General features: G+C 31.8%; 1 protein-coding gene across 3 annotated transcripts; it reads left to right on the top strand.

Annotated features, from left to right (window-relative positions):
• Positions 1 to 5,824: 5,824 nt before the first annotated feature.
• On the top strand, positions 5,825 to 24,989 carry LOC143079301 (retinoic acid receptor RXR-alpha-B-like). Of its 3 annotated transcripts, none has more exons than XM_076254563.1 (9): positions 5,825 to 5,919; positions 10,555 to 10,802; positions 13,124 to 13,403; positions 14,124 to 14,312; positions 15,997 to 16,029; positions 18,076 to 18,171; positions 19,612 to 19,696; positions 22,485 to 22,672; positions 23,356 to 24,989. In XM_076254563.1, exons 2-9 carry the CDS (start codon positions 10,572 to 10,574, stop codon positions 23,589 to 23,591), a joined length of 1,338 nt encoding a protein of 445 aa, XP_076110678.1. In that variant the 5' UTR covers positions 5,825 to 5,919; positions 10,555 to 10,571; the 3' UTR covers positions 23,592 to 24,989. The 3 variants fall into 3 exon arrangements, with proteins under 3 accessions (XP_076110678.1, XP_076110680.1, XP_076110679.1); XM_076254564.1 differs by lacking the exon at positions 5,825 to 5,919 and adding an exon at positions 6,105 to 6,257; XM_076254565.1 differs by lacking the exon at positions 15,997 to 16,029.
• The last annotated feature ends 2,142 nt before the right edge of the window (positions 24,990 to 27,131 follow it).

The following is a 27,131-nucleotide window of genomic DNA, read 5'->3' as shown; positions in this document are numbered from 1 at the left end:
TTTGTTACACATCGTTGTCAATATAATGGAATTTTATGCGGCTGTTATACAAGTGAGAGGTTTAGCTAGCTTTAAAACCAGCTTTATTCCACCATTTTCTACATAAGAAAATGCTTGTATAAAGTGAGGAATATGTATGTTGTTATCCATTCGTTTGATGAGTTTGAGCTTTTGATTAAGGATTTCTGTTTAAAAAGTTTCCTTGGAGTTCGGTATTTTATTTTTTTTATTTTTAAGCAGTTGCTTCATTGAATTCAACTTACTTCTATCACATGAATCTATTAAACGTTCCTATAAGGATCATATTAGTGAGTTTTAACCCGTCACCTAGAACAAGGGACAATGCTGTAAGAAATGTCTTGTCTGACTGCTTTTTACAGGTTTTTTTTTCTATCTTTTGTTGTGCTGCTTCACCACTGACTAATGTGGTGTGGATGGTTGAGCTATAATGGCAAACATGGTTTAACCCCGTCAGTGCTTTTATTGACTTTACCAATTATGTACGTTGCTTTTTGTGTTTGTTGTTTGTACTGACATCCATTCTTGTTTTTAGATTGTTTGTTGTTGGTTCTGACGTCCATTCTTGTTTTAGATTGTTTGTTGTTGGTTCTGACATCCATTCTGACTTGTTTTTAGATTGTTTGTTGTTGGTTCTGACATCCTTTCTTGTTTTTAGATTGTTTGTTGTTGATTCTGTCATCCATTCTTGTTTTTCGTTGTTCTGTTTTTTAAATATCAGATTTTTGGTGAACTCGTTTTACATTTTTGTCACTTTTCATATGCCTTTATAAATGTAGCTTACTATATTATGGTTTCAGTACATTGTTTTGTTGTCGTTCTGATCTTCAGTGGATAATTTTCATATTAGTAATTATAACCATACCACATCGTTTTAGTATTATATATTAAAATCAATCGGAAATAGCTTATAATTTATAATCATTTGTTCTCCTGGTATAAGCCACCCATCAATGTAGACATTAAACCAATAATTGTACCAAATAACGAAGTATAATGAATACTTGTACCAAATATCCAAGTATAACCAATACTTGTACCAAATATCCAAGTATACATAAACACTCTGAATATACACGCCGTAAAAGGCTATAATAAATACCAAAGACGTTGTAAAGTGGATAGTCGCACGACAACACCGATGCTCTACATTTAATAAGAAATAAACACAATTCATACATATATATCTACACATATAATATATAATTCAAACATCAGTATCAAACACAAAACTCTCCAAATATAAAGCTTAATAAACTTTAACCAGAATTTAAATTTACCAAAAAAATTCGACTGATCAGATTGACGATGTCGTGCTGAATGATTCCTTCGCCAAACAAATACTGCGAAAATAATTTTACAGCGGGAAAACATTATGCCCTCTATGCTACATAAGATGAAACACCCAGGAGAAATTAATTTCATTCTAATGCACTTCCCGTTTAAACGAATGAAATTACAAATATATTATATTCCGTGATTAACCTTAACATAGACATCGATCTAGACTGGGAACAGTATATCTAAGGTTAATATATATGTTCCTGATCTAGATATTTTCAAAATATGCTATTTCAATGTGTGCATGTCTTAATTTGTTTGTCAAAAAACACTCAAATGTTCAATGTGACAGCCAAACAGGGACAGGAACACGATAAGATATATACATGACCAATAGTGTTGAAAACAATATATCAAATATAGATTGGATGAGGAAACTGTAATCTTGTTAATAAGTATTCATAACATTTAATATGTAATATTGAACTCGATCATTATGACGTTATATATCACGTCACATCCAGGTATATTTTCCCAAACATAGAAAGTAAATATCACAAATAACTAGGACGTGTAAAAGTATATATATCTATAACAATCGTTTTTAGTACAAATTCACACTATAACATTATAAAACGTACTATTAGCAGTGAGAAATTGACAAAGCGGTAAGGTAATGTATTGTATTTTCTACTGTCAAAATGTGAGATATAATATACTGCATGAAATAAAACACCATGCAGTCAACTTTTGTCATATTATCATGTTCTTCTTATTACAAAATCTGAATTATGTTAATGCACATTTGTATGTCTAAACAGCCTTAAAATGAGAAATTAATTCTGCTATGGCATAAATCAAACTCTTGTTACAGTTGTTGTTTTAACGATAGAGTTGGTTGAGGCATAATTGCTGTTTCGACCATAGAAACAATTCTATATTATAAAATTTTGTGAAAATTAAATTTGGGCAAACAGTGGAAAGGGGCATTTCGAAATAAAAAATGTCAGATAACACAGTGGTTTGCAAAAACCATATGAACGTATAGATCTTCTTTACAATATGTATTTTAAAACTTCTTGTTCGCACTTTAAAATAAAAAATGTCAGATAACACATATGTGTTATCTGACATTTTTTATGTGTTATCTGACATTTTTTATTTTAAAGTGCGAACAAGAAGTTTTAAAATACATATTGTAAAGAAGATCTATACGTGTATATGGTTTTTGCAAACCACTGCTTTACTGGTTTACTTTTCATGTGGTGCAACTATACTACACAAGTGTTAGTCATAACAGAATTGGTTAAATGTAAATCGATCAAACAAGGAATAGATAAAACACATCATACATAATATATAGATAAGGAAACATTTATAACTATGCATTGACAAGACACCAATAAGAGACCAACGCTAAAGTGGCAGACACCATCTTTCTTGGCAACCCATTCACGTCCCTATATCAGTCCTTAAATAATCCTCTAATTGCAGGTCTTGAGACTAAATCTTAGATGTCCAATTAGATTTTGACATACTACAGAAATAAGATGGACTTCTTCATATCTTACTTTCATTAGTTGTTGATGAATATGATAAGGCAGAGCCGTGGCGGATATTAGAGTTTTTTATAAGGGGGCCATTGACTGACCTAAGGGGACCGCTCCAGTCATGCTTCAGTGATTCTCTATATAATAGACCCATTTTCCCCCACAAAACACAAAAGGGGCCGGGACACAAGATCCCTCCTGGATGCGCCTATTCAGAGTTTACACTAAACAAAAATGAGCTAAATAACTTGCAAATATAATAAGGAAAGACCTTAAAGCAAGTTATTGTATATTTGTATATAGTAACTTAAAGTTTGTTTGATTTATAGATTTATTTCCGAGTATTTTTCTTATCCCTAAATAATTTCAAGTAATATAAGTGGGGAATATTCGCTTATACTGGAAGAGAATAGACTAGCAAATGACAAAAGAAAAAATGATATAAAATGCGTCAAAAAGAAAATTATTGAATTATGAAACGAAATTGCAAAATGTGGAGGTTATAATGGGTATAGTACTTCACAAACTCAGTGATCAATTGTATAGCAATGGTCGTTTCGATTAGGAGGTATAACTGTATCAATTGCTGCTGTCGTCAACAATAATTATTGCTTATAACTTGGTTTAAACAATAAAGAAGTTCGTAGAAATAATTGTGATTAGTGACCATGTGCGAGACTTTGATTAACACAAACTTGACTCAAGCTAGCGAACAATTGTAGCGAACAATAACCCAGGGAACAATTATAGGAGGTATAACTAAAAACAACATAAGACAATTAGGTTTGTATCCCGATCTAACGAACAGTTACAGAGGCTCAAACCTACTAACTAATAGACCGTTTTCATATAACCGCCTTTTGACCCCAGGTTCTTTAATTGAAAAACTGAAATTGACAAAATTAGTTAATTTTGGGTCCATTTATAGAGATTTGACAAGCAACCACTATAAAGGTGTTGTAGAGGAGATATTGGCGCGTCGTTTGGGAAAATAACGTCTTATGTTCGAAAATCAGAAGTTACGGTTAAAAAACGGAAATTGTCTTATTTGAAATTATTGTTTTTAGTTATACCTCCTAATTGTTCGCTGGCTGATTGTTCGCTACAATTGTTCGCTAGCATGATTAATAAAAGTATCCACTTCGGAACTATCTGAATTTGTCAGGATACATACGTGATAACTTATATTTCTGTCGACAATGAAATGGTTGCACAGGCCTTTTCGCTGTCAAAAACTGTATATATTGTTTTAAATTGTTCACTTTCGATTGCAATTTGTTGTTTTGCTAGTGTCACTTTGAATCGATCTTAACCTGTATCAGTTAATGAACTGTATCATGTTACGAGTAAAATAATTTTTAGTTCTTTTAAATACTTATAGGTGTGTCAAATTATCAATAACATATACACTTTGTAACTGAATGTGCACTATTTATATATATGTTGATAATAGAAATGAGTTTTTTACTGAAATTTCAATGCAATAATTTTCAATCTTTAGACAATTTTTCAAAGTTTTCGTTGCTATTTACACAAGAATTTGTTTTTAAATGCATATATAAATAATTTAATTTTGGAAGTAACGCGTCTTCTGATTGGTTGACGTTATTTTGTTATCAGTCATTTAGTCATGTGACCGTGAGGTCGTCAACGTTTTTTCATGGTTTTCTACGGTTTAAAATGGAATTTAGAATTAAATTATAAGAAATGACTGTAATATTTTTTCTGTCTATTCGAAATAACATAAAAAAATGTGGTGGACACTGTTAAATAACCCGCTACGCGGGTTATTCAGTGTGCACCAAATTTTTTATGTTAATCAAGGAATGACTGTAATATTTTTTTCTGTCTATGAAGAAATAACATAAAAAATTTGGTGCACACTGAATAACGAGTGTAGCGGGTTATTTAACAGTGTGCACCACATTTTTAATGTTATTTCGAATAGACAGAAAAAATATTACAGTCATTTCTTATAATTTAATTCTAAATTCCATTTTAAACCGTAGAAAACCATGAAAAAAACGTTGATGACGTCATGGTCACATGACTAAATTATGTCTATGGGCTGCATGATAACAAAATAACGTCAGCCAATCAGAAGACGCGTTACATCCAAAATTAAATTATTTCTTTATACAGAAAAAATATTACAATCATTCCTTAAATATTTGGGAAAGTATTTATCTAAACAGATAAGGAGAAGTTCAAAGATAATAAATGCAAATGAGCCACACTGAATATGCATATTTTGAATGGTAATTTAAACAGATGCTGGTGGTTTTATCTGATTCTCTCCTGGCCTTTTACATGTTTTATAGCATTTTTAATAGTGTTAAACGTTGTTGTTTTCTGATGTCTCTAAATTTATGTCTAATCTCATGTACTTGTGTAATGATATGAAAGCTCTGTATAGGGCCCACGGGGGGGTCTCTTCCTATATAAAGGTATATACATATGTGCCGCTGGAATGGGTCCCTTTTTTGATCCGTCAAATATATCAATGGGGTGCAATTTTACCGAGGAAATATATCAATAGGTAGTAATTGACCGATTGTGATATATCAGTATATGCATATATGTACTATTTGAGCTGATAAATATATGAATGGGTTATGATTTCGCTGTGAAATATATGTATAGGTAGGGATTTCACAATTATTCAATATATGAATGGGGGGTGTTTTTAAAATCCCAGCTGCACACCTGTACCCAAAATCCCATGTTGAGACCCCCCCCCCCCCCCCCCCCCCCCCCGTGATAGGGCCCTTTAATTAAAAAAAAAAGTTACCCACGCGATACCCCACACGACTTATATAAAGGAAAATAAGAGTCAATATAGTGTATTACACAACTTAATCTTAACTAAAATCTATATACTTGATGTAGAATAGAACTTTCAGAATTAGTTGGGTGTTATTGTGTGATTTTGCCGTTACAAAATGATTACACGATCCTCAACGAGGTTACCGTTGATTATAAAATCAACACTTCAGGGTTGTTGGAAACACACTTCCGGTTCAACCAAAACCGAATACTTTTGTTGTTGTTGACGAATAATTTTACTCAGGTTGTAAATATATCTTTCAGCTTAGCTGTTATTGTTTTAATGCACGATTTAACATATTCAATCGGTTCATTCAAAAAATGTCTTGCATGGTGAGAAGAACAATGGTGGCCAGACACAAAAGCTTTCTCTGATTTTACATACATGACATATAAAAGAAGAATGTTCATCATTACATCAACACACTTTAGACAAAAATACCTGTGTTAACACCATACAACTTTTTCTGTGAACAAATAAAACTACAATTTGAAAAGTTTAAAAGCGTAGCAGCACCTAGATAAATAAATGAGGCAACCATCATGATCATGTCCATTTCAAGTTTAAAAAAGTAAAAAACTGTACGTACATTGTATTTTGTAATTTTTTATGAATGTTTTCTTTCCTTGCCACAGAAGATGGTAGAATAAACAAACACCTGAGTTTTATTTGATACAGTCCACTTATTGACACTATTTATATCACCTTTTTATGCTGATTTCTATTGTCTATTTTGATCAAAGCAGTGTCTGGTGGACCAAGCATGTGGGGACGAGTAGACAAATTGGCAATCATAGGCTATGCTTCCCCACATCCGGTTTATAATTGTACATATCTATTTATCGGTCTCTCACTGTCTATATCACTCTGCTCAGCTCTTAACATGCTTAATAAAATTGCTTATCACGGCTTTGTGACGTCAACATTGACCCATCCTTAACAAATGCTTAATAACTTTGACCCGGACATATCAGCGACGTCATAATGTTTGAACCGACGTTGATAAGTTTGACCTGAAGTTATAAAGGCATCTTCCGGTTGCTGGTAAAACTAAGTAAACACTTCCAAAAGGCTCAAATACAGTACGCCCAGAGAGTATGTAATCGCGAACTCTAATCACCGATTTCCGAGTGTAGCAGTGTGACACCGCGAATCACGGATTATACTCCCAATTTCCTCCAAAGATTCTCTCCCAACACCGCGTGGCTGTTTATTGGTTTATTGCCCATCGGATGTACTGAAAATTAATGACGCGTGACAACATCATCGGATTAGCCAGATTTATTACCTTTGTACATTTAATCGATCTTGATTGCACCTGTGTGCTTTAAAATACGTTATTTAAATGTCCTTTCATTGTCAGATAAAAGTGTGACATTTTTATTTAAAATAAGATAATTATTCTTGTATGTATATGCCCATGTCATTGTCATATGACATACAACGTACAAACGTATAAAAATACGAATAAAACACTTATTTTGTATTTTCATTATAGTCCGATCAGGTCATAATTTTTGTTTTTTCAACAAAGACGATTTTAACACAATTAGAACCTTTTATGACCTACTCAGTGAGCAATATTCGGTTCGATAATAGTTCAATATTATATAATTAATATCAACTGGCTTAAAACAAAATGATGTTTTTTACGGTAATATGTCCAATCTAAATTAAACCCAAGAGTTAATTTATCGGATCAACAAGTGAACTCTGTTACTTTCAATTTATTTTGAAATGTAAAATATTATGTTTCACTACCTCGGTAGATTACCTACTTGAAATATTTGAATTTAAAAAAGAAACTGTAAAGTGACAAATAGTTTTGTATGCAATGTGGCAGCCCTATATTCATAAATATTGAGATACATTCGCCGCCCAGACACAACACAATAATCACAACCTTTAAATATTTAATTATATGGAGAAAAAAAATCATGTGTTTTTTATCCGTTATGATCTGTTATTGATCTTTAATTATTTAAAATAAAATTGGATTGGCGCAATCCGTATTTTACTGCTCGTTAAAAGTCCTCGGCGAAATATAAAAAGAAGTATTTCAACAATTATAAAATAGAATATTTAAATGAAATTATATCGTGTTCTACAAGAAAGAAATATGTAAAAAAAAATGTGGATCGGATATAGTGTTGACTATGGACGTATAAATAATGTCCGGTTTTATGTCCTCTGTTGACTGAGAAACGTAAAAATAAAAGGCTGATGTTGGTTAATTCAGAAAAGGAATACAATTTAGAATCCGGTTAATCAATTGTAAAAGTACCTGACTACCTTCTAGAGCCTCAATCTTAACGCACACAAATTTATGTCAATCATTACAAAGCAAGTTTAAACCTTGAATTAATTTTCCCACGGTTATCCAGAAAGGTCACCTGAGTTTACTGTTACATGATACTATTTCCCGCCAAATAAAAATCTCGTGGACAAAATTGATGTCACTATTTTTAGCATTCAATATTGTGAGCAAAGTCAAGTTCAAGTTCAACTACGCACTGTTGATCACTGAGATGCGTAACGTCTTCCCACGGCAATTAATTGCTTTAAAAATATTTAAAGATCACTGTTCTAAATACAACACAAAAGTTTACATTCATTGTGCGTAAATGAATATTATGCAACGACGAGTTCATGCAGCTATAGAAGTATTCCTGTTGTAGCCGAAATGTATTATCTATCCTAAAGTAATGCTAACAAATCGTGAAGAGAAAAAGCCGTAGACTTATTAAGCATAAGAAATGGTGAAAAGTATTTTCTTTTTTTCTTGCATATACAAGTTTTAAGACACGTAATTTTCTTTCTTTCTCACATTTTATACCTTCAGCGTTAATTTCCGTTTATTTTCACGCAAGTATGTCTCTTTTCGTAAGCTATATAAATTACCGATAAAAAAAACCCGAGGTCATAATCAAGTATAGATTTTTTTTTTTATATAAAACTTTAATGCAATTGAAAGCATTAACAACAACCTTTTGCTTTTTAAACTTTTATTTTGTAATCGTAAAATGGAAATGGCGTAGACTTATTAGCATAACAGATAGTGAATAATATTTTCTTTTTTACTTGTATAAAAAAACTTTGAGACGTGTCACTTTTCTTTAAACTACCCTAATTTATTCAGCGTTAGTCTCAGTTTATTGTTACACAATTATATCTTTTTTAGTAAATTAAATATTTATTTACTGATAAAAAACGGAAGTCAAAATCAAATATAGTTGTTTTTAAAAATTGATTTAAATGTACAGAGTAATTAAAAGAATTAACAACAACGTTTTGATTTTTATTTTAATCTTTCATTTGTTTCAAGCAATCAGATATAAACTGATAATCAATAGACAGGAAATACAATTGTTTAATTACATTAGAAATCTCGCATACCTTGACTGTCGCGTGCCGGCATAGATCAGAAGGATTAGGGCAATTAATTACCTGGTGTGACACCGCGTCACTCCAGACTGGGAGAGATGTCGCTAATACAATAAACAAAAGGTAACGGATTTACGCGGAAGTCGGAGGTAATACTCCCAAATTTCTCCGAGAATTTAGGGAGTGATGTCGGAGTTTCCTGGTGTCACACCAGGAAAAAACTCGGTGTATGGAGTTTGGGATGGCTTTCGCGAAAATTGTACTGTACAGCTTGATAAATCGATTATCACTGATTCACTAGGTTATCTGCATATTGATATTGTAAAATATCAGCTGTTTGACACAATATGAACATGATGAAGGCTTTTTATCTGGTTCGCTGCACTCAATCGACAAAAAGCTTCATATTGTGACTGGCAGCTGATATTTTACAATATAAACATGCAGACAACCTGATAATATGTTCATATTATGTATCACTTCTTCAAGTGTATAAACATGATATTAAAACAAGACCTGTATTACATTGTACATCATTTTGTACATTTGTAGTATTAAGCCTAGCATAACTATGATGATTGATTTGATAAGTATTTGATAACAAATTACATGTACATGTCTACATTAATATATACATGTACTACCAAGGATATTTAGTTACAGCTATTCGTAGTGAAATATCAATTCTTTACTGAATATCTGAATACTATTTTATGAAGTTCAACAAGCAATCGGACAAAAAAATTTCACCTTCATGTCCTTGCTTACATTTCAAACAACATGTATATGTATTACAAATCATTATAAAATGTATAACTGAACTTCAGAGTGATATCCTTATTAAAGAATTGCAATCAAACTAGTCCATAACATCCAACAGAATTATCAACATGATCAATGTATTAAATTCTTGGAAAATACAGGTTGATTGAAATTTTCATAGGTTTTTTTCACATTTATTTTGTTGATGTAAAAACTTGATATTTTAACAGGTAAAAAAAACTGCAGGTAAATGAAGTTACAGGTGTGTTATGGCCCTTCACCTGATATTTCTTGGTGTGAACATTAAATTACATGTGCTAATATAACAACAGCTTTATATTTGCCAGTATTTACTGCCATCACGGTCAATATTAGTAATTGTCAACCTTGAATTATATATGTATTGGTATTATTTTTATGCCCCACCTACGATAGTAGAGGGGCATTATGTTTTCTGGTCTGTGCGTCCGCTTCAGGTTAAAGTTTTTGGTCAAGGTAGTTTTTGATGAAGTTGAAGTCCAATCGACTTCAAACATAGTATACATGTTCCCTATGATATGATCTTTTTAATTTTAATGCCAAATTAGAGGGTTTACCCCAATTTCAAGGTCCACTGAACATAGAAAATGATAGTGCGAGTGGGGCATTCGTGTACTGGGGACACATTTTTTTTTTTTTATCTTTTTCACCTTAAATAACATGAATAATAACTTGTTTTTCTTCTATTTTTAGTTTACAGACCATCACAGATGTTTTCAGATGAACAATCTGTTGCTCAGGATCTGTACCATACAGATATGTCATCATCCACGATGGGAAATTCACAAATGACATCATCAATAATAGTGCAGCCTTCACAACTATCTGCCACCAAAATAGAACAGTTGTCTGTCTCAGATATGGGAGATTCACCTGATAATCCTGGTACACTGTACATAGGAGAACAAATGATGGGACAGCAAATATCACCAACACCACAGGTACTACAGCATGTACATGTACTAAGTCTTATCTTAAAGATATTATATTTATTGACAGAAAATTGATGTGATGAAATGGTCATGATAGTCGTTCTTTAGCCCTTGTTTTGTTAAAGATTTTTGCTCCTATTTTTTAAGAGAACAAGCTTTTTAAAAAACTGTTATGAATTGATACTTGATGATATTTTGATTTCAGCGTTCCTGATCATAATAAAGGTAAATCCAGAAAAGAGTTCAGACACATGAAATTTTTTAACATATATTTATTTCATTTCATGATAAATATTGGAACTGAAAAGTAGAAAAATGACAGATCTGTATCCTTTATTTAGAGATAAAAATCAATTGAAAATTTGGTATGACATGTATGAAATGATTCTGTCTAGATTATTTATACTTTTAATCTTTGCACCTTTTATCATGTTGATCTTTCTAAGACTCTGAAAAAATAAGAAGGATTTTAAAAGATTTTCATACATGAATATGACTTTTAAAACCATTTGTAATAAAATTATGAAAAGAAAAGTAGTTGTTTTATTGGGACTTCATGTAGTCAGGATTCTACTTTGTCAAAATTATCTCCCCATTACGCCAGTTCATTTTTACAATCGTAGAAATGGAAGCCATTGTAGGGATGACACGCTACCAATTTTGCTCTTGGAAACCGATAAATTTATCCACATTGCACCTTTACGATCCTTATATGTCAGTTTATTTTAAAAGACAAATGTATCAACTAGCTAATGAGCATCAGTTAATGATCTTGTCTGCACTGAGTCAACTTAAAACTATTGTCTGATCGGTTGTCAGGTGGAATTTTCGAAAATTCATAAACATTTAAAAAAATTCTAATTAATATTTTGTGGAAGGGCAGACTAGATTATTTTAGTGGTTGAAGACTATAAACCCTAATTATCACACACACAAAATTATAATTTTTCGAAGATATGCATATTCATCATCCAACTTAAAAGACTGTCGTCAAGTACTTTTAGTAAAAGAAATAGCTATTCGAACACACCAACTCTGTTTTTGTGATTCATTGGATAGGTATTTCACTTGACCCATATATTTCATCTTTTAGTACTGTGATTATTTTATGTTTTAAAGTCAACCTGTAGCTTTGATATATAAAAATGATAGAATCTGAAGCGAGACGATGTATGAAATATTCTTGCTGTGTACGATATCAAGACAAAATATTAAAGTCAAACACGCCCTAACTTAAAAAAGTGCACTCGATTTTCTCTTTTCGATACAATTGTTACCCATTTTTTGGAATTTTTTTCTTGAGTCACATAATGGAAGGGCAGTCACCAAAATTACTGAACTAATAGATTGATATGTTTTCTGTCCGTGGTAATTTAAAAAAAAAATCAGAGGTTATGCATTTTCTACATCCAACTTGAAAGATACCCATGTCGTCGACTTGATATCTAATTGTTCTGCTTAACTATGTACTAGATAAATTGAAAAATTATGCAAATGGTGTTTTTGAAATAAAACACTTTGTAATTGAGAAGAAAATTGTCATTTTATTTGTTTCTATTACGTTTTAAAATTTTGGTCACTATAGTAAACATTACAGTAAGCATTTATCGCCTTCTCTAACAAAGAGCTTCAATTCTTTTGTTCTATTTCAACCGGGTTTCCACCTGCATGGATATCTACATTGTAATAAAAAGTAAAAAAAAACAATAGAAGTGAACGTCCTGAAACAAACACATTCAATTCATTTATTGTGTTGAGACATCATAACAGCTTGTATCCTGCTTATAATTACATGTATGTAAGACAAACACCTGATTACTGATGAATTAAAATAAATGAAATTTAAATATTTTTTCTTCAGAAGTCAGAAATAGAGTGTTTTGTATTCCTCCTGCTTGATCTTTTGAAATGTTTTGGTTCTAACATGCATGATGCATCCATTCTCAATTTTATAGTAACAAAGTCAAACTTAGTAAGAAGATTGATTGATTGCTTAATATGACTTTCAGCACTTTACAACATAGTACTCAGAGTAGTGGTCAGTTTTTATTGTTTGGAGGAAGTCGAAGAGAACCTCAACCTTTGGCAGGATAAATCACGAGCTATCTTAGTTTATTAAGATCATGAAGATAGACGTCAAACCCACCTGCCATGATCAGGGTTCAAACTCTCAATCTTGGTGTTGACATACTGGTGATTAATGTAGATAAACTACTGAGAACACTGACCTCTGAGTCCCATAAACGTGTCATGAACAATATGGAGGAATTGAAAACAAGGTCCATTTGGAATTATGATTATCAACTTCTATTATGTAACTTATTTTGAAGGTTTCCACAACAGTAGATCTCCATTCCTCGGACTCTGGACAGAGCTCACAATTCCAAGAGCCTATAGCCCCATGTCTGGTGTGTGGAGATAAAGGATCAGGGTACCACTACTCTGTATTCTCCTGTGAAGGTTGTAAAGGCTTTTTCAAGAGGACTGTTCAAAAGTTTCTGTCATACACATGTAAAGGTTCAGGGAATTGTAATGTCAGCAAGTTCACACGTAACAACTGTCAGGCTTGTAGATTTCAGAAATGCTTGGAGGCTGGTATGAAGAAAGAGGGTAAGATAATAAAAAAAAATGTTCAATTATGTAATGTTCGTCCTTGAGGGGAGATAAATCTTGCAATATTATTGTTTCTAGAAATTTAAATGTAAGAAATATATAAATGTAACAAAACAATATCAGAATGAGTACACAAAAAGGAACAAGGTATTCATTTATCATTTTGATGTCATTGTAAAATTTAATAAAATAAAAAAAGAGACAACAAACCACAAAAGAAAGTTGAAAATGCATTCACTCGTGACCACAGAAGTTAGGTATTAAATACATTATTGACAAGCCAGTTATTTGAAGAATGGTAAAATACTTTTTATTTCTTTTAATTTACAAAGCTTACAGGACATATACTGCATGTTCTGTAAATTCAGAAATTATTGCGTGCATTTATTATTGCGATTTTTGTCGTTTAGACTTACATGGAATTTTATTTTTTACAATTTTGAGAAAAATCCTGTTTAATTCATTTAAAACATTTCAAAATGCGAGTTTAAATTATTGCGTTTACAACTCTGTCACATTTTTCGCAATAATAAAAACCTCGCAATAATTTCTGAATTTACAGTAATTATAACCTTCTTCTTTTTGTAGTAATACAGTTTTGACGATTTTTCATTTTTCTATTCATGCTATTGTCAACTTGTCTGTTTTGTATTTACATGTATCTCTCATAGACATTCTTTGACAAATTTGTTGTTAAAATGAAAAATCTGTTTACAGCTGTTCGTGATGACAGATCCCCTGGTGGTAAGAACAGGAACAAGAGACAACGATTAGAAGACATTCCAGGTTTAATTAATCCAGATGGTACCATTAACATTATACCAGAGAGTATAGAACCAGAAGAAGATAACCTAATTGTGGGACTGGTACAAGCCAAGCCTGATCTAACTCCTAAATTTGAAAGTGGTAATGTGATAAGAAATGCTCTGTCACTCCTTTACATGTCAAATATTGCTTCCTTTGTGAACTTAAATTTATTAGCTCACCTGGCCCAAAGGGCCAAGTGAGCTTTTTCCATCACTTTGCGTCCGTCGTTATCCGTCGTCGTTGTTAACTTTTACAAAAATCTTCTCCTCTGAAACTACTGGGCCAAATTAAACCAAACTTGGCCACAATCATCATTGGGGTTTCTAGTTTAAAAAATGTGTCCGGTGACCCGGCCAACCAACCAAGATGGCCGCCATGGCTAAAAATAGAACATAGGGGTAAAATGCAGTTTTTGGCTTATAACTCAAAAACCAAAGCATTTAGAGCAAATCTGACTGAAGTAAAACTGTTTATTAGGTCAAGATCTATCTGCCCTGAAATTTTCAGATGAATCGGACATTCCGTTGTTGGTTTGCTGCCCCTTAATTGGTAATTTTAAGGAAATTTTGCTGTTTTTGGTTATTATCTTGAATATTATTATAGATAGAGATAAACTGTAAACAGCAATTATGTTCAGCAAAGAAAGATTTACAAATAAGTCAATGTGACCGAAGTGGTCAGTTGAACCCTTTAGGAGTTATTGCCCTTTATTGTCAATTTTTAACCATTTTTCGTAAATTTTGGTTATCATTTACAAAAATCTTCTCCTCTGAAACTACTTGGCCAAATTAATCCAAACTTGGCCACAATCATCTTTGGGGTATCTAGTTTAAAAAATGTGTCCGGTGACCGGGCCATCAAATCAAGATTGCTACCACAGCTAAAAATAAAACATAGGGGTAAAATGCAGTTTTTGGCTTATAACTCAAAAACCAAAGCATTTAGAGCAAATCAGACAGGGGTAAACATGTTTATCAGGTAAACATCTATCTGCCCTGAAATTTTCAGATGAATTAGACAACCTGTTGTTGGGTTGCTGCCCCTAAATCGGTAATTTTAAGGAAATTTTGTTTATTTTGGTTATTATCTTGAATATTATTATAGATAGTGATAAACTGTAAACAGCAATAATGTTCAGCAAAGTAAGATTTACAAATAAGTCAAATGACGGAAATGGTCAATTGACCCCCTAAGGAGTTATTGTCCTTTATAGTAAATTTTTAACAATTTTCATAAAATTTGTAAATTTTTATTAACATTTTCCACTGAAACTACTGGGCCAAGTTCATTATAGATAGAGATAATTGTAAGCAGCAAGACTGTTTAGTAACATCACCATCACCAAAACACAATTTTGTCATGAATCCATCTGCTTCCTTTGTTTAATATTCACATAGACTAAGGTGAGCGACACAGGTACTTTAGAGCCTCTAGTTATTAATGTAAATTCATAAATTATTGCCTGCATTTATTATTGCAATTTTGTCATTTGAGACTAAAATACAATTTTATTTTTTGAAATATTGAGAAAAATCCTGTTTAATTCATATAAAAAATTATCAAAATGCGAGTTTAAATTATTGGAATAATAACCATGTAAGTAGTAATTTATATATTTTAAAAAGCAAAGTGGCCTCTTATTTCGGTATTTGAAGAGTTGATGGAAATTGCTGATATTTTATATTATGTCCCAACATTTAGCATAAATAAAGATCACACTCATGTTTTGATTAAAAAATAACTCTCCTGTACAAAGTTAAAATAATCTATTCTTTCATTGCAGCTATAAACCAAAAAGTTAGTTTGTTAAGTCACAGTATGTATTCGTCTCCTGTATATAGTCAGTCCATTTATATAAGTGTTGTAAATGCCTCAGTACAGAAGGATAGGGATTCTTTCTTGGCTAGTTCAATCCGAAGACTTTAAAAATGGCATTTACTGATCTACCATGGAGTATATGGCTTTATGATTAAGAGCAAACTAGTCGGCACAAACTGAAAAATAAGTTACATATTATAAGTTATATGGTTTGCTACTGACCCCATACGGATCCATAGGGGGTCAGTAGTTAACCATATAACGAATTTATCGGACGCTGGACTTTTTCTGCGGCTTTTTGTTGAAAAATAAACAAAGAAACACAACAGCATTAATAGATGACGTCGCCATTAACGCGTCATGAACCCCATATGAAACTTACTAACCCCATACGGTCTCATAGGGAGTCACCATGTGACGGCATTTAACCAATCACAACGTGATAATTCATCTGTGGTCCGATAAAATACAGTGGTTGTCGTTTGTTGGTGGGATACTTACTTGATTTCTGTTCATTATGTTGTACATAAATTAGACAGTTAGTTTTCTCATTTGAATTGTTTTACATTTGTCATTTTGGGGTCTTTTATTTCTGACTATGTGGTATGGGCTTTTTCATTGTTGAAGACCATACAATGTCAATGAACTATTGTTGTTAATGTCAGTGTCATTTGGTCTATTGTGGAGAGTTGTCTCATTACAATTTGCAATTATACCACATCTTTTCTTTAATCAAAGAAGGGCTTGTTTAGACCAAATTGAAAATTGTCCAACCGGTTAAAAAAGGCTTTCTTGCTTTAGGTAACATAGACTACTGTTTGCTGTTAACATCGAGACACAATTATCTGTTCAGGTTTTTATACGCCTGTCAAAATTTCGACGGGACTTATTATGGTATACAAATGTCCGGGGTCTGTCCGTCTGTCTGTCCATCCGTCCATCCGTCTGTCTGCCCATTGTAAACATGTCGCACCCTAACTTGAGAATCACTTATCCAAATTTTATGAAACTTCATATAGTTGTTTCTTATGATGGTCAAATGATCTGTATACTTTTTGGTGAAAATAAGATTAAAACAAACTTTTTGGGAACTGCACTTTGTAACTAAAACAGGGGTCTGGTTTTTTTTCATGTCACGCCGTATCTCAAAAAGGATTTATGATTATTGCTTTAAACTTTACACACCGCTTTGTTATATTAATCTAAAGATCTGTATACTTTTTGGTTTTGATTCAGAATTTTATTTAATGTGATATGTAAAAAAAAAAAAGAGGGGGGGGGGGGGGGGGGTTTCACATGTCCCGCTGTATCTCAAAAACAATATATGGTTATTGCTTAAAACTTTCCCAGAAACTATTTATGATTATTGCATAAAACTTCCACAGACCTGCATATCATGCACTCATGGCGCAGCTGTTTATTTAGACATCAATAACCTTGTCAAACCTTCATCAAATGTTAATGAACGATACTTGGACAGAGGCTAGAAGATATGGATAACTATTAGCTATGTTTTTCTTTTCTGTATTTTACTACTGTATTGACTTTTGTTTTTTGGTAGTACACATTTACACTGACAACAGCAATTACAGGCATGATACAGAGCTCCACTGAACCCTTTACAAACTTTTGTTTTATTTCCATAGGAGAGATGACACATATCTTGCATTTTGTTGTAAAACAAATACTGTGGATTCACTATTATTTGTGAGATACCAATTTTCGTGGACTTTGTGGATACATAAACCAGTGAACCACAAATTCGCATGTTGAACAAATTTCAAATGTTCTGTAGATTGTTTGCAGAATTTTGCAGAACCACAAAATTAAATATTCTCGAAAATGCAAGTTTTCCCCAATCCAAGTAAATTGGTACCCACAAAAATAATGAATCCACAGCAGAATTGTGTCTTGCATTGTACATGCAACAGTTTTTGAGGAGAGAGTTGTTTTTTTCTTTAAAAGACCTAACTTTTAATGCTTTTGTATTCACAATACATAAATAACAAGAATTATTTGTTTACGTGTTTGTTTATATTTTCAGGTAACTTGGATTCTGAGTATATTGACATCAATCAGATAATGCAGCATGGTTATGCAGAGTTAAAGTTTATCATTGACTGGGCCAAGAAAGTTCCAGGTCAGTTCTTAAGCAGTTTAGTGAAGAATGAAAAACTAAGAGGTCCAATTGAACATTATTTAAGCCTAGTCAGACAGGTGCATGCATCTAATTAGACATTTAAGAGATACAAGTTAAATAGAAACTTATTCATTGCCATACCTACCAACCTTTAGGAGCTACAGAGTGTAGGGGTTAACATTATTGAAGCAGCAACCAGGTGACAAAATAACCAAAATACAGTCAAACCAGCCTTTACGATCACTTTGTTTCATAGTCCCATGCCTCTTACGGTCTCTTTCAGACTCTCCCAAATGTTTTCTTTGTATAAATATAATTAAACTCAAATCAGCGGTCACCTATTTATTGCACCAAATTTTCATTTACATCTTTAAAAACAGTCCTTTAAATATTTTCAGCGACCAAAATGATTATGCTAAAAAATAAATCTTCAGAATTAGAGTCAAAATGAAAATCAGAACCCGTTTACTACCGAGATTCTGCAATGGCAGGTGAATTCATGAATTTCTTGTGTTCTGCTTCCATTAAATACCATATATATCACTGACTTATTTATCCACAAATTTGAATGTTTTTTTTTCTCACTTTTACAGCACTGGAATACAGCTTTTTACTATTTCATTGACGCAAGAACCATAACTCTACCAATTGAAAAACTGACACAATTTGCCCCCATCCAAATATGCATTTATTATATGATAGACTATCTAATGTTAAAGGGGCACTAGCTACGAGATATATAAAAAATTTAAAGTTTGATTTTTTTTTTTGTTTAATCAATAATGAAAGTGAAATAGTGAAATAACAATTCGCTTTTTTCAGCCAAAAAGGTTCAATTTTGTCAAATTACGCTAAGAAACATTGATAATTAGTTATTCACTTGCAAGTGAATGAGTCGACCTCTTTAAATCCGTATTCATGTGAACTTCAATTTAACCCCTCGCTAGAGATTGACAACGCATGCATTGTACGTGTACTGGTTATTTAAAGAAAAAGAATGTCAACAATGAAAGTGAAACTGCAGTAAATCATTTGATTAATAATTTGATGCACATCAAATCATTCTTATACGGTTAAAAGCAATGAGAAACATCTATTTTTAATCTATAAAATAAAATCAAACAGACCTATAAAAATCCAATTGCACGTGTTGATTTAATCTATTCATATCTTTATTTATGTTTACATCGCTTATATGGTCATCTGAGGTCAAATCGATAGTTAATTAGATGGCGTCTGGACTAAAATACACATGAAACGAATCTATATATTATCTACCCCATGCTCTGTAAACTGTTTATTTTAGACTTTTGATAGTTTGGATAAATGCTTTACATTGTTATAAATCAAATATGAGAATTTGAGTCAAATCGGTGACCATGAATTTGACAGCTAGTGCCCCTTTAAACAATTGACATTAACATAAATATTTTATTTTAGGTTTTAAAGCACTTTGTATTGATGATCAGATGTCTCTGTTAAAGGCAGCCTTCATGGAGCTTAATGTATTGAGACTGTCATACAGGTATTTTATTGCAAATATTTTATGTAGATATCAAAGTGTAAAAATTATTCTTTAAACATTTTTTTGAGAGATAAAACACAATCTTACCAAAATCAGTTATTTTGCCAAATCAGATTGCCATAAAACTGTTACAGAGGCACCTTCTGTGTATTCATTTATTTTTTTATATGACCGCAAAAATTGAAAATTTTTTGGTCGTATATTGGTATGACGTTGGCGGCGGCAGCGTCCGAATACTTTTAGTTTTCGCACTCTAACTTTAGTAAAAGTGAATAGAAATCTATGAAATTTTAACACAAGGTTTATGACCACAAAAGGAAGGTTGGGATTGGTTTTGGGAGTTTTGGTCCCAACATTTTAGGAATTAGGGGCCAAAAAGGGCCCAAATAAGCATTTTCTTGGTTTTCGCACTATAACTTTAGTTTAAGTAAATAGAAATCTATGAAATTTTGACACAAGGTTTATGACCATAAAAGGAAGGTTATGATTGATTTTGGGAGTTTTGGTTCCAACAGTTTAGGAATTAGGGGCCAAAAAAGGGCCCAAATAAGCATTATTCTTGATTTTCACACAATAACTTAAGTAGAAGTAAATAGAAATCAATGAAATTTAAACACAAGGTTTATGACCACAAAAGGAAGGTTGGGATTGATTTTGGGAGTTGAGGTCCCAACAGTTTAGGAATTAGGGGCCAAAAAGGGGCCCAAATAAGCATTTTTCTTGGTTTTCGCACCATAACTTTAGTATAAGTAAATAGAAATCTATGAAATTTAAACACAAGGTTTATGACCATCAAAGGAAGATAGAGATTGATTTTGGGAGTTTTGGTCCCAACAGTTCCGGAATAAGGGCCCAAAGGGTCCAAAATTAAACTTTGTTTGATTTCATCAAAAATTGAATAATTGGGGTTCTTTGATATGCCGAATCCAACTGTGTATGTAGATTCTTAATTTTTGGTCCCCTTTTTAAATTGGTCTACATTAAGGTCCAAAGGGTCCAAAATTAAACTTAGTTTGATTTTAACAAAAATTGAATCCTTGGGGTTCTTTGATATGCTGAATCTAAAAATGTACTTAGATTTTTTATTATTGGCCCAGTTTTCAAGTTGGTCCAAATCGGGGTCCAAAATTAAACTTTGTTTGATTTCATCAAAAATTGAATAATTGGGGTTCTTTGATATGCTGAATCTAAAAATGTACTTAGATTTTTGATTATGGGCCCAGTTTTCAAGTTGGTCCAAATCAGGATCCAAAATTATTATATTAAGTATTGTGCAATAGCAAGAAATTTTCAATTGCAGAGTATTCAGCAATAGCAAGAAATCTTCAATTGCACAGTATTGTGCAATAGCAAGAAATCTTCAATTGCACAGTATTGCGCAATAGCAAGAAATCTTCAATTGCACAGTATTGTGCAATAGCAAGTATTTTCAATTGCACAGTATTGCGCAATAGCAAGAAATATTTAATTGCACAATATTGTGCAATAGCAAGAAATTTTCAATTGGAGTTATCCTTCTTTGTCCAGAATAGTAGTTGAATCAACTTAAATCATTGTTTAATACACTATATAATGTATATTCACTTTTACTACCAACTGATGAATTAAAACAATCTTTACCATTCAGTGATAACAAGCACTTTTTTTACATTTTAATATTTTATGATGTATTTAAATGAGTAGTTTTTGTTGCAAACTCCATTAGAAATTTGAATTGAGATCAGTTTTGGAATAAGGGAAAGAGGGGTGTGAAAAAAAAATGGGGTTGGGGGTTGGGGGGTTAGATTTTTCTCATTTCAGATTTCATAAATAAAAAGAAAATTTCTTCAGTTTTCAAGTTGGTCCAAATCGGGGTCCAAAATTAAACTTTGTTTGATTTCAACAAAAATTGAATCCTTGGGGTTCTTTGATATGCTGAATCTAAACATGTACTTAGAATTTTTGATTATAGGCCCAGTTTTCAAGTTGGTCCAAATTGGGGTCCAAAATTAAACTTTGTTTGATTTCAACAAAAATTGTATATATGGGGTTCTTTGATATATGCTTAATCTAACCATTTTTGATGTTTGGGCCCAGATACAAATTGGTCCACATTGAGGTTTAAAGGGTCCAAAATTGAACTTCATTTGATTTCATCAAAAATTATAAATTCTTGGGGTTCTTTGATATGCTGAATCTAACCATGTATTTAGATTTTGGATATTGGACCATAATAGGTAATGTCCAATTTAAAATTTAAAGTTTTTAAGTTTAAGTTCTTAGACCACATTCATTATGTGTCAGAAACCTGTGTTGTGTCAACTATTTAATCACAATCCAAATTCAGAGCTGTATCAAGCTTGAATGTTGTGTCCATACTTGCCCCAACTGTTCAGGGTTTGAACTCTGCGGTCGTATAAAGCTGCGTCCTGCGGAGCATCTGGTTGTAGTTTGAGAAAAACTTTATGTGGAATTTTTTTGGTGTGTTTTTGTCAAGCTCTGTATGTTGATGTTGACTCATGCATATTTACAATGCAAGCAGGGGCATCTGTTGGCCATTGACACATTATGCATTTTTTAAGAATTCTTATTATCTTAACCGTGGCAACACTAATATTAATATTAACTGAGTTAACCCTCTTTAAATAAAAAATTTATTATTATTATTATTATGTCTACAACTTGAAAATAAGATTTCTTTTACTTCATTCAAACTTATATCGAGACAAAAAGAAAATATGTTCTAGTTCTATTAAAACCAAATATTCAACAATTAAATATATTAATTTGTATATTTATACATTTATAGGTCGATGGAGACTTCAAACTGCATAAAGTTTGCAGAGGGTTTGATTGTTCCAACAGAATTAGCGCAGGGTGTTGGTTTTGGGAAGGAATTGGTAAATGCCACTACAGAATTCGCATCTCGTTTAAAAGAAATAGATATTGACTTAACAGAATTTTGTTGTTTGAATGCAATTGTTCTAACATATCCAGGTAGGCTTAGTTTGATTGAACCTTTGTCCATTCTTTACCTTAAAGGATCTGACAATGAACTGGAATACTCCGTGTTTTAAAAACATTTTTATAATACTTGGGTTTTTTAGCTCAACTTTCCCTTCGATCAATAATCACATTTTTCATTTGTCTGTATAATACATGTAATACTGACAAATGACTTTGCTTTTTTTTTTTAATGAAATATACATCGTAAGTTTTTCTAGACATCTCTGATTTTGTCAAACCTTAAATCAAGTTTTATAGAACTTTGCATTTATTCTGTTTTTCTTTATTTGACTGATAAGAGGACCTTTACTTTTTACTTGATAAGGCATAAAAAGTTTTAAATTTTTTTTTAAAAATACAGAACTCTGTCACTCACTGAGGAAAACCCTAACAAAAGTCCATAATCAAATAGCAAAAGCAAAAACTTAAAACACATCAATTTTCAAACAAATGGACACTCCTGACTAGGTAAAGTGTGTGGATTAAACCTGGTTTTATAGCTAACTAAATCTCTTACTTGTATGTCGCTTAAAATTCCACTAAATTGACAACATTATGTGAACTAAACAAACAGATATAAACGGTAAAAATGAATGAAATAGGGGTGCAACATTCAACATTGTGGTATGTATACCATTCTATATGATAACACGATGATCTTATTTATATTGCAGATGCTGCAGGGCTTAAAGACAAGCCAAAGATTCTTGCAATGCAAGGTAAAATCTTAGAATCATTACGACGCTACACTGCAACCCAGTATCCAAATGATCCACGTCGTTACAGTAAAATATTGTTGCGTTTACCATCTTTGAGGAGTGTAAGTGCTAAGGCCGCAGAGAGGTTTCTGTCCCTCTCCCTTGATGGATCCTTACAGCTCAACAGTTTGGTACTTGATATGATCACATGATACCCTGATGTCACATGATCAGCGTTATGACTGTAAAATGAAACACTCCTTCTATGAGAAGTGTGTTGCTCAAATGTCTGTGATTTCATTTGTAAATTCAAATTCTAATTTGGTGTATACATTGTATTTTGTATTTTATTCTCTAAGAACATGGAAAAAAATCATATTAAATAAAGGCTTTCTCAAGCCTATATACAGACGTGTAATTCTTCATAATTCTTCATGGGTTGTCCATTAGACTTGCTGATTGAATTTCAACAAGATTCCCAGATGGTCTGAAAAATCTTGAAACATGACAATTTTATAAACTGAAGTTTGAGATAACAGAATTTTTTTATCTTAGTGATAAGAAGAAATTATTACACGAATTTATTAGAATTTCAGGTTTTAATTAAGCATTTTATCACTCAGACTTTTATCTGTTAGGATAATAACTTATTAATTGATATGTTTGTTATTATTTGTAAAATTAAGGTTTTGTTGTTTTTAGAGATAATTGTTTAGTCTCCTCTGTTTACCTCTCTATGTGTATTATGTTTAACAGAGTATGAATTTGTACAAACAGTAGTAACCTTTTCTTTTAAGTCTCAGATTATATGGAGTTTATTATGTTACTTTGTACAAATGTTGTAAAGAATATGATTGAATATGATTGAAGGACAGATACATTGTGCATGCTTCACATTTAAAAAAATAAACTGTTTTCTGTGCTATATTCCATTTGATGAAATATGATTTCAAACAATGTAATGAAATATCTGTCTCCAAAAAGTATTCACAATAGAAAGCAATGTTGGAACACACAGTCTATATTTTAATCCAACTAGATAAAAAAAGTATTTAGAAGTCTGGTGATTGATGAATGGTTTGATTAATACTTTGAGAAAGGCAACTATTTATGACTTGTTATCCTCACAAAATGTATGAAATTTATTTTTTGTCCATTGGCCGTTTATGAAATAATTTCCATATATATCTATCATCATGTTTAATGTTCAAATCTAATTGACATTTTAGATAAATAACACGACATTCAATTATTAGTTTTTTAATGAAAAAAGACAATCAAATAAATGCAGTGAAGGATTTTATCATGTCCATTATGTTATAGCTTTGTAGTTGAAAAGTTTCAGAAGGATTTTATATTTATAAAAGATGTATCAAAATCAAAGACTAGCATTTGAAATTGAGAAACTTAAACACAGTTGACACAGACTACTTTACATTAGAGCATAATTTCCATTTTATTTAATTCTTATATCATTGCTATCATCAGTTGACTGTTATAATCACATAGTTGGAGATATATGTTTTGTGGTTTAATATGCTTGTATTGTAATTGTTTAAAGAGAAACAAAATTCTGTTATAATCTGTGTAATAAAAAGATAAAACATCAAGTATTGTGTATATTACAATTCTTATCTTTAGAAAATAAGTTTTTATACCATATACAGAAATAAGAAGATGTGGTATGAATGCCAGTTAGACAACTCTGCATCCAAGTCACAATGTTTAAAAACAAGAATGTGTCCAAAGTACACGGATGCCCCACTCGCACTATCCTTTTCCATGTCCCATGGACCGTGAAATTGGGTAATAATCTAATTTGGTATTAAAATTAGAAAGATTATACTATAGGGAACATATGTACTAAGTTTCAAGTTGATTGGACTTCAATTTTATCAAAAACTACCTTGACCAAAAACTTTAACCTGAAACTCACACTTTCATTTTCTATGTTTAGTGGACCGTGAAATTGGGGTCAAAAGTCTAATTTGGCTTCAAAATTAAAAAGATTATATCATAAGCAACAAGTTTACTAAGTTTCAAGTTGATTGGAGTTCAGCTTCACCAAAAACTACCTTGACCAAAAACTTTAACCTGAAACTCCCACTTTCATTTTCTATGTTCAGTGGACCGTGCAATTGGGGTCAAAAGTCTAATTTGGCTTTAAAATTAGAAAGATCATATCATAAGCAACAAGTCTACTAAGTTTCAAGTTGATTGGACTTCAGCTTCATCAAAAACTACCTTGACCAAAAACTTTAACCTGAACTATCGTAGGTGGGGCATAAAAAAAGTGAAAAATTAAAGGTCAAAGTAAGTTAATACAGCCTCCAACACAGCTTTGGCTCACCTGACTAAACAAACAAAAAGGACCCTTAATTTCATCTTACAACTGATTGATGCACACTAGTGTTACTAAAAATCTACAGCAAAATATATTAAATTACTATGTATTTTTATGTCCCTGCTGCAGTGTAAATTTAGCGAAAATTTTAATAAATATATGAAAGTATAAAATGTGCCTTGTGCATATTAAATCTTTAAAATCTAAAAATTAATATCAAAACCTGTTTACATGCTTATAGTTAATGAATATAAAACAAATATTTTCTAAATAGATTTTATTTGTCACACATAATACATTTTAAAGTTTTAAGGTTTCAGCTGATATCAGTTTAGGTCAATTCTGTATTCTGTTTCCTGGAAAAAGGGACGCCAAATAGAAAAGCTAAAAATTGGACGTCGATTAGAGAAGCCAAAAATTGGCCGTCAATTTGGAATGTTATTGTATTGTGACATCCAATTTGGACTTCGATTTGATGAATGGACGTCGATTAGAGACTACATCGATCTGAGTCTTACATTATATACCAGGTTTATAATTTTGTATGTCAGATGCAATCACTTTATTTTGTATGTCAGATGCACGTCGAATGAAAAAATTAAAAGGCTAACTAAAGAGCGAAGAATAGGAAGTTTTATTTATAATAGTCGATATTCAATAAACTACATATATAGCTATAGTGATCTTTTCAAATCGACTGAATAACAAAATATATGCACACATACAAGATACAAAAAAAACTAAATTTTAAACATACAGTGCATGCATGGTAGACATGGTAAGATATCATAGATGACATATAAAACTTAATAAAAAGCATAGTAGGCATGATAAAGGATATCTTTAATTAGTTATAGCACTGAAAGGCTTGAATGATCAGCACAACATATAAAAGCAACCAAAAAGCTAAACAAATCAAGCAGTCAAACAAAAAATAAAGAACAAAAAGCACATGCATTTAAATACATTATATTATAATCATGCATGCACAGCAAATTCATGAGCTTTTATTTGAATCCCATGTTTCTACCAATTTATCTGATTGGTCAAAAGATGTTTCCATTCGACAATGCTTAGGCAGCTCATTCCAGATTTGTGCAGCATTAAAGGAAACGGTTTCAAACCATGGTATACGTTGTTCTGCAAGACTCCCGAGAGAACTGCTGTTTCCTGTAATCTTTAATAATACCTTTGAATTTAAAATCAATTAAATCATGAAGATAGCTATATGACTTTTTTGGTTAATTATTTCAAGGATTTGTATATACTATACAACTCCTTGATTATTTTAAGTTTCTGTTGTAATAGTTTTTATTTCACTAGTGTCTCGCTAGACAGCAATTTTCATCCTGCAATTCTCTTTGTTAAAAGCTATCCTACAATTACGTTTGGAAACTACTAGAGTGAC

The sequence above is a fragment of the Mytilus galloprovincialis genome, chromosome 6 (genome assembly GCF_965363235.1).
Source record: "Mytilus galloprovincialis chromosome 6, xbMytGall1.hap1.1, whole genome shotgun sequence".
Classification (NCBI taxonomy): domain Eukaryota; kingdom Metazoa; phylum Mollusca; class Bivalvia; order Mytilida; family Mytilidae; genus Mytilus; species Mytilus galloprovincialis.
Note: the sequence above shows the minus strand (reverse complement) of the source record. Positions and strands in the feature narration are given on the sequence as shown.